General features: G+C 34.7%; 1 protein-coding gene across 1 annotated transcript; it reads left to right on the forward strand.

Moving 5' to 3' along the window:
- The first annotated feature begins 502 nt into the window (after positions 1-502).
- LOC136856703 (uncharacterized) lies at positions 503-1075 on the forward strand. Its single transcript, XM_067134762.1, has one exon. It carries the CDS (start codon positions 503-505, stop codon positions 1073-1075), a length of 573 nt encoding a protein of 190 aa, XP_066990863.1.
- Positions 1076-10050: the final 8975 nt, after the last annotated feature.

A 10050-nucleotide genomic window follows, 5' to 3' on the forward strand; every position in this document is an offset into this window, starting at 1 on the left:
TTGTTGGAATCCATATATGTGCTGCACGAGTTGTTCCTGCAAAAACAAAACAAGCTATTTCCCGGGCAAACAACCCCAAAAGCTTAAAAAATTGAGTGACACAAGATGGGCATGATAGTACGCAGCCTGCAAAGTAATGCTGCCGAAACTACCAGCTATTTTCCAAACTCTAGAGGAAGTAGCCAGTGAACAATCTGGCAAGCGTGCTACTGATGCAGCTGGACCCTTGAATGCAGTTTATTTCTCATTTATCATACAGTAAGCCTAGTTGTGTTTGAAAATCTGCTGCACAAAACCAAACTGCTGTCAGATGTGTTGCAATCACCTACACTTGATCTAGCCGCTGCTGCTGACATGGTTGAGACTACATGATTAGCTGGAGCAAGAGAGAGAGGGTTCAAATTGGGACATTCTTTGGTCTAAAGTAAAAGACGTGGCAAAGGAACTAGACATTCCAGTCAGATTTGCTCATAAATCAGGAAGGAAAAGACAGCAATCTTCCATGCTTGATGGCTTTGCAACAAGTACTGCCCTTGGCCAGGAAGAAACACCTGACTCAAAACTTGACTTTTATGCAAATCTGTTCTACCCAGTGCAATACCGCTTTCTATCAGAACTTGACTCTAGATTCAATGAAGATAACAAACAATTACTGAGGTCTATTTCAGCACTGGATCCAAGAAGCTCTATGTTTTTTAATGCAGAGATCACTGAATCAATGGCAGTCCAGTATGGAGTTGAACTGTCTGATTTACCTGTAGAAGTACGCCAAGCCAAAAGGCTCATTCAGCGCAAGGAATCAGAGGGAGTCAAGCTCACCACTTTTGTACAACTGTCTCCTTTCATGTCACCTTACAAAGATGCCTTTCCTGACTTGTGTAAACTTCTGACAATAGCCATACCTCCCACATCAGCTGCATGTGAACGAAGTTTTTCATCTATGAGGCTAATAAAACATTATCTGCGCAGCACCATGGATGATTTACGATTGTCCTCACTTGCTGTCCTTGGAATCCACGTGTCAAGAGCCAAATCTATCGATATGGACAATTTTGTATCAAAATTTGCCAAGTGACATGATAACAGAAAGATATTTCTTTTCTGAAAAGATATTTAATAATGTATATGTTTACACTTAAAGCTATATCATTATATAATGATCCATTTGCATACCATGGGGATATTTTTATTTGAAATAAGGAAAAATACTTTTATTTTAATTACAGTTTTGCTATATTCTTAATGACTTTATTTTGGTCCCTGTTACCTGTACAGTTTGTAATCGTATATAGATGAGAAGTGATCTGTTTATTTTACTTTATTATTATTATTTTTTTTAAATACAATTGACATATGTGCTGCTGATAATATTATTTTGATCCATTCTAATACTATTTACCTGAGAAATGATTTTAGATATTTCAAGTTTATTTACAGTTTTGCTATATTCTTAATAACATTAGTTTGATTCTTGTTACCTTTACAACATATATATATGTATATATATATATATATATATATATATATATATATATATATATATATATATATATATATATATATATATATATATATATATATATATTATATAAATTATATATATTTTTGAAAGAAGTTGTGAGGAAAATTTACTTTATATTTGCATATAGTAAGAGTTGAGAATTAATTGAACTCCATAATTTCAATGCATGTTTACTCGTTACTAATGTTATTAATTTGCTCTATTTACATGGATATGTACACTTGAGAATAGTATCTTTTACTAATTATATAATTTTTATATAAGTTTTATGCCATTTTCTTTGGGCCCCCCTCCATAAAATAGCTTGGATCACTATGTCTGTAAGATTTGAGTATGAAATGAATATCATCTCCCTTTCTGTGCTTCTCTTTACGTTCTGTTACTGCTTTCTAATAGCACCATATTCTTTGGAAGCTTGAGTTTCCATATGAGTAGGGTTCATCTTCTGAATAATAATAATAATAATAATAATAATAATAATAATAATAATAATAATAATAATAATAATAATAATAATAATAATATTCTTTGGAAGCTTGAATTTCACATCAATGGACCCTGCGGCTTATTACATATGAACACGGTTCATCTTCTGAATAATAATAATAATAATAATAATAATAATAATAATAATAATAATAATAATAATAATAATAATAATAATAAATTCATATTCTTTGAACTTGAATTTCAAGTTATTGGCATATGAATAGGGTTCATCTTCTGAATAATAATAATAATAAAAATAAATAATAATAATAATAATAATAATAATAATAATAATAATAATAATAATAATAATAATAATAAATTCATATTCTTTGGAAGCTTGAATTTCAAGTTATTGGCCCCTGTTGGCTTGTTCCATATGAATAGGGTTCATCTTCTGAATAATAATAATAATAATAATAATAATAATAATAATAATAATAATAATAATAATAATAATAATAATAATAATAATAATAATTTCATATTCTTTGAAGTTTGAATTTCACGTCAGTGGCCCCAGTTGGCTTGTTCCATGTGAATAGGGTAATCTTCTGAATAATAATAATAATAATAATAATAATAATAATAATAATAATAATAATAATAATAATAATAATAATAATTTCATATTCTTTGGAAGATTGAATTTCACGTCAGTGGACCCTGTGGGCTTGTTCCATATGAATAGGGTTCGTCTTCTGAATAATAATAATAATAATAATAATAATAATAATAATAATAATAATAATAATAATAATAATAATAATAATAATAATAATAATAATTGTACGAATTTTATCCAGTTATAGAAGAAGTATCCCTTTGCTTTTTTAAGAGTTAGAGCTATATTTATCATTTAAAGAGCCCTCGCTAAATGAATGCTAAATTCGTCACCCAATTAGTAAGAAAAGCTTCCGTACTGGTAATTATTTGATTGCTAAAGAGGAAAAAGAACTGTCCTCGGACAAGTCAGAAAAATGATGGTCATCAGAGGCTTCAAAGTCACTGGGAATTTGGAGGACAAATCAGGAGTGAGGCCAACTCATAGAGAAGTGCCAAGAACATAAAGTTGTTTGCTTGCGGATTAAGTTGGCACTTTGCCAGCCCACTACAAACACCATTTTTTTTTTATTCTACAAAGAATGCTTAACAAAGGAGGGAACTTATCAAATACGAGAACGAAAGAAAGCATTAATCATAAAATTCGACATAAGTAGCTTTTTGTATCCTAAAGACTCTCAGTGTGTTGTAAGAAGCTAAAAATAATTTCCTTCTGAGTTGTTTACGTTTGAATATGGATGCAGTTGTGAAATTTTCCATTTACTTATCGCTTTTTGGTGATCTGAGGTCACGTGGGTATGAATGCGGTAGAATTACTTTTATTTTTAGTAACACTAAATTGATAATCAATTAAACCTGTAAACTTGGCATTCACAAGGAGATAAACAGCCTATTTCATTTGAAGTCTGAATAACTCAACAAAGCTAGTTTTCAGAATAAGGTATGTATACTTTCCCATTAGTAGACTTATTTGTTATACGATAACAAAGACTCGCATTTAGGAGCAAGTTCATAATATAATGTATAACCGCGTGTGGTCTTAGTGACTCCGTTATATCCAAGAATTTCATTTAAAAGGAAGTTTGTAACATGACATACAGACAATGCAAATTTAACAATAAAGGTGATGAGTTCAGCGACTGGTGCACTAAGCTTAAAATTCATCGCAAACAAACCTGGCGACAGTGGCGGTACACTTCAAAAACTCCATTCCTGGTGTTCTGTTGAACATTGATTTTCCTAATGGTACTGAATTACTGAACTGCTTGCTCGAGAACTTAAGCTTTTACCTGAAGTATTTTTGTGAGTAGATCATGTTGAAATATTTGTGGGTTATTTGTCACATCCAAATTTAGATCGATGATCCATCCGGTATTTCTCAAAGCATTTTTAATGACGTCAGCGAAGCGACTGGTTCAGGGCTTTGCAGAATTCGCTATCTGATTAGTTTATTTTCCCTTTCATTCTCTCGTTCATTGCACCTTAACTTTTGTAACAGGTTTCATATAATTAAAGATTACCTTCACGTCTTGGGTGATGCAGAAGACATTTTGGAAATATTTTAGTATATAAATGCATCTTCATGATAATTAGGAATATGTTGCGTTATGGTATCATATATAATTTCTTTACTGTCTGCTTCCTCTACGCTGAAAGAATAAGAAGTATGACGAAGCATTCAGATTCAAGTGAACGACCTTGAGACTAAGTCAGGGACGACACGTCTGCAGATAGTTAACAAAGAATTGTCATTCAAAACCTTTTTCTTTCTTTTGGGAAACTCATGCAGATTGTTTAATGTAACCCAGGTTTACTATACAGAAAATTCATTCAACCGCACTGAACTGAGCGAAAGCAAATGAGTTTTCCTATTTTCTCTTGTTCCAGTGACCGGACGGTACCTGTGATAGCCTGTCGAATGTTGTCTCACTTCCCAAAGGACACTTTTGAAGGATTAATGATTCAGTTTTTCTAATGCAATAATAGCTGATCACACATTCAGAAAGGAGTGGAAGATTTTGAATGGGGAAAAAATCCAGCTGAAAGCTGCTACAAAATATTTCTTAACGGTCAAAATGAAATGTTAATGATTACCCATTTCTTCTAGCAAAGGAAATATTTCGTATAAGTTTCTATGATGACGAGGAAAGTCAAATCACTTTGGTCATTCGCACTACTACTACTACCACTACTACTACTACTACTACTACTACTACTACTACTACACAGTGTGCTCTGTCGTTTTGCAAATTCGTAAAATAGTTCACGAAAATCTTGTGTGGCAGAAACGGGATTTGTTTTTACGTACGAGGTTTTTCTAGTCAACTTAGAAATCACGATAACGAGCAGGATAGCGAACATCCGAACAAAGAAACGCAAGAGCTTCAACTGTCTGAAGCAGAAAGTTGATTCTTTGATCGTTGAATCAAATAAAATGGGTGCATAACTTAATATAAAGCTTGCTCTCATTCATCCTTCAGCTGTAGATATTAAGTTATTAATGTGTTTCTTTATTAAACACTGCTATACAGCAAGTAGACTAAAAAACAGGTTTAGTGACGTAACGAATAATCTGTCAGAGAGTAGTCACCGATATTTAAACGGCCAAGTTTTTGCGCCTCTATTTATTCAGTAGACAAAGCTGAAAGGAGGTAAAGGTTTGGAGAACAACGACAAGGAACAAACTAAGTGGGCATCTTTTACGGATACATGGGGTAATGTATGGCAGTTTGGCCCAAGGCCCATTCTTTGTTAAAGAATCTCTTCCCGTTTAAGCAGTGACACATCGTTTAAGGAAACTCCCCACGCTCTGCTATTTTAAGGTCAATCGCCAAAAAACAGTTGAAAGAAGCGCTGCTTTCGATGGCGTAATATTTCCAACCTGTCGCAATCGTGCGATGATATTCGTACCTCCCCGCGACAAAGAACGACATTTGCCTATTAGTTTACCTCACACGGGCAGGCACAAAGTAAGAAACAAAGAAGGTACAAAAAATGAGTTATTTACAGTTCTGAATAACAAATGATTGCCAAAATGACCTTGAAGAAGTGACATTTTGTTCTTTAGTGGAGGACCATGATGAGGAACCATATCCATAATATATTCGTGCAATAAGAATTTTATGCAATATAAATAAGTAATATTAACTGCTATGAAACACTAAACATACTACACTTCTCAAAGCAGACTCAACGAAATGAACGTTGAATGACAGTTTTTTTTTTTACAGGAATAATGTAAGTGTAACGTTGAATGACAGTTTTTTTTCTTTTTTTTACAGCAATAATGTTAGTGTATCACTAAACCTGGTCGTTATTACATCACGTCCGGCCTCAATCGCTGACTTATCTTCAGCATGAATGCCTGATGGGAATCAGATGGGTATTCACTCCCGCGTCATTTCAAACTTCCTGACTTGGACCGGCTGGAGTTATGTTGTCAGTGAAATGGGACACGTCATTTATTCCTTGGTTTATCTATTTTCTTTTTTTATATGTATGTTTCCTTATTTTCCTTACGCTTTAGTTATCTATAGTTATCTATAGTAAGTTCCTCATTGGAAGGGTGGGTATCGTTCTCAGCTAGCACTCGGGTGGTCCCGCGATCGATTCTCCGACCGGCCAATGAAGAATTAGAGGAATTTATTTCTGGTGATAGGAATTCATTTCTTGTTATGATGTGGTTCGGATTCCACAATAAGCTGTAGGTCCCGTTGCTAGGTAACCAATTGGTTCTTAGCCACGTAAAATAAGTCTAATCCTTCGTGCCAGCCCTAGGAGAGCTGTTAATCAGCTCAGTGGTCTGGTTAAACTAAGGTATACTTAATTATCTATAGTAATGCCGACTTTGCCCTCTTGTCTAGGCGTGTTTACTGTTTGAACAAGCTGGCCTACGAACTTGTGTAACAGGAGTTTCAGAGCAAATTAGCAATGAAGTGCTTAAAGACAGCATAATATCCAAGTTGCGAACATTGCGCATCACGATAGGCTCACTTCTTTTTGTTTTTACTAATTTGACGAATTGCTTTTTATTCTGGTTCTAGTATATTACCTTTCGGCCACGCAAATGAATCAATGCCTTTCATATCAGTACGTCATTATCAAGTACTACGTGCAAGCGTTCATTGTTAATGTTGATCACTCACTGTCATTTTATTCCGCGTGTCAGCTCTTTTCTGGTCCTGCATCACGCATGGCATTTTCTTCCTAGTACTTATACAAGTTAGCCGTTCCTATTCTTGCACCATGTGTGCCAACCACCTTTCTGGTTTTCAGTAACCCTCGTGACTTCACACTCTCTAACATCCACTTCAGCTTTTTCCTATTACAAAAATTTTAGGAACTTTCCTAGATAGTGACCCCCAAGGGTTTTAACCCGGTACGCATCCACCTTTGCGGCATGTTTAGTACCAGCCCGTTGGGGATTACCGGAAAAACATAAACAAAAGACTGTAAATATCACAAAGATAATGACCCCCAAGAAATATTAGTCCTAGATAACGACGCCCGAAAACTCTTGGGGGTCACTATCTGGGAAAGATCCAGACTTTCAAGCTCTCTCGCCTGCTTGCAATCTTATTGCGTGATGACCAATCCACACAGCACTGTCTCAGCACATTCCACACTTCATTCAAAAACATTTTGATTCTCGAACAAACTTGCCCCTATACTTCCTGTCCTTTTTTAGTGGTTTCACATCTCTAGATAAAGAAAGAAAGAGATGGTTAGAACGACACAGATACTTTTAAGGGAAAAGCTTTTTGCTTATATGCATACACACACTCACTCCAGCACATGCACACACATTCGTATATATATATATATATATATATATATATATATATATATATATATATATATATATATATATATTTACTAAAAGAACCTCATTCAAACTGGATGGTATCTAATGGAGTATTTATTCAGACAAAGTTACAAGCATACTTGATAATGTGGACTGTTTGTCCAAGAAAGCTTGTAACTTTTCTGAATAAATACTCCATTAGATACCATCCAGTTTGAATGAGGTCCTTTTCGTAATTCTACTATTGCACAGAACAATTGTGTATGTGTAAAGTTAATATATATATATATATATATATATATATATATATATATATATATATATATATATATATATATATATATACACATTCATAGGCTATATATTTCTTAGCTATATATGTATGTATGTGTATATATCTACGTTTCCATTCCATTCATTTCTCTCTCTCACGCAAGATAGCTTCCAGACGTGTTTCCTACTTCATTCGTTTTCAGAAAAATTGCCGTTTACGCTTACGAATCCCCTCGGTGAACTCCTCAAATTCTGATTAGACGTCATCATTTTTCAATATTCTTCAGCCCACAATATTCCCTGATGTCATCTCTTTGGGTAAGTACCCACTCTGCCGAGAGTGGATGTCATAACATAAAGAAACGCCAAACAACCGTTATTCGAGAAAAAAATTTTTAATAGTCGAAATATATGGTGCAGGCTACATGTGACTCATTTCCTGTTGTACTATGACTCATGCATTGACGCGGGAAACCGTTTATTTTAGGAAAAACTATTTTTTTATACCCAGGCAACACACGTAGGCAGTATACCTATAATTTTCTGAGAGTTCTTATTTCAAACAGAGACTCAGGTGAACACTTGACCTTCCTGCTCGCACAATAAAACAGAGCTCCGAGACAGAGTCGGGTCAATAAGGACCTTCGGCTACCGTTCGAGACATCAAACTTACCTGAAGTGATTGTACTGTGTTGGTGACATCAAGAGTAAATTGATTTTAATGTCAAGGAAGAGCGAGAGATCCGTTGTTCGTAAAAGTGGTTGACCTCGACTGCCAGACAAGATGAATAAGAAGAACGTCCTTATTACTGGCATCATAATCACGATGACCTTTTTCGACATCATAATCGCCCGCCCTCAGACCAGGAACCAGCCCATCATCTTCCCCGAAACCGGCTCCAGAATCAGTGTGGTTCCGAAAGTTAGAAACGTCATCGATGCGCCTCACAGAGCCTGTGAGAAGAAGTGTCATGTTCTGACTGCGGAATTCGGTTGCAAGATGGACTACAGGTGCTATTTTCAAAGTCTTATGGCGTGAGGGTAAACAGCGTCCAGTTGCAACCGGATAAATAACATAGTGAGGATATTTTCATTGCAGCTACCTTCAGATCACACTTGGGCAAGGTGCGCAACCTATATACAAGTTGCGTGCATGCCATGAGCAGTGATGCGCGATGAAGACATCTGTTCTTGGCAAGTGATAGTTGACGTAAACTGTAAAGGATTGATTTTACATGAACTCAATATTTATTGTATATGTTCAGGCATTTGCCTTGAGTCACAGGATGTCTGATGAGTGTAGCATTTTCCTGAGTGATATGTGTTTGTGTCTGTGCCCTTCTACTATAAAATATCACTCCCAGTCAATGTGTTCTGCCAATAGACTAATGAAAGCATAAAGAAATTACTGGATTTGGTGAAAATTTTTATACTGCCACATGTTCTCATTAAGTGACATTTCTAACGCAGTGAAAAATTTCTGTAATCAAGGTTATTCATTTTGTGATAATGATCATGAATAATACAAATATTCTACAACATTTTACTCATCGTATTTCGAATCTGTGATATAAAGATATCAGTGTGATAATAGTGTTAGTCTTGGTTAATATTCATATTAGTATTTTTTTAAACAGTGCTATGAATCACTTGATAGAAAACCTGCTATTAAGTTACAGTCAAAGAGATTAAAGCTTGAGAAGAACTGCATAAATAACAGGATGCTACACCTTCGTTCTAGAAGGTTCAAAGCTGTTGAATTATTTTGGTTGTTTCTGAGCCCAGATTATGCATCCTTTCGTTCGGATGTCGTGGGACCCTCCACATCAGGGAACACATGTTATGTACCAGATAAAGTGTTCCCAACTTTACCTATCTCGAGTCGCGCTACTTGGAGCGTGCGTGAATATCGTGTTCTGAGCAAGCTGTTGCTTCAGTTTCTGAAGAATCACTTCTTCGAGTAATCGTGCACTAAATCTAAATTTCCATCATCATAAAATGTTGAGGTTTACTTTACTCATCATTTTGATATGCAATAAAAAAAAAATTATCATTTGCTGTACAAAATTATATGCTATACTTATATAGCGTAGCGTGAAGTTTCGAAAAAGCCAATGTCTTTTGAAACTTGGTTTTTATATTTCCAGAGCTATAGAACGACAAAGAATACTCTTTGTTTTCCTTCTTTGTACTTTTGTAATTGTCAGTGAGTAATAATCAGGAAGTTCAATGAGCTTATGTTTAAGCCAGATTACAGCGGTTTCTCGGTGTAAATATAGTTACATAGCCTCGGTATCCGGTGACGTAACTGAGTTTGTCAAAACATGAACTTTTATTGTTTCAGACGATTTTTTAAATGATTGTCATGCTAAATCTCAACAATAAAGTTATATTTTGT

The sequence above is a fragment of the Macrobrachium rosenbergii genome, chromosome 36, assembly GCF_040412425.1.
Source record: "Macrobrachium rosenbergii isolate ZJJX-2024 chromosome 36, ASM4041242v1, whole genome shotgun sequence".
NCBI classification, from domain to species: Eukaryota; Metazoa; Arthropoda; class Malacostraca; order Decapoda; family Palaemonidae; genus Macrobrachium; species Macrobrachium rosenbergii.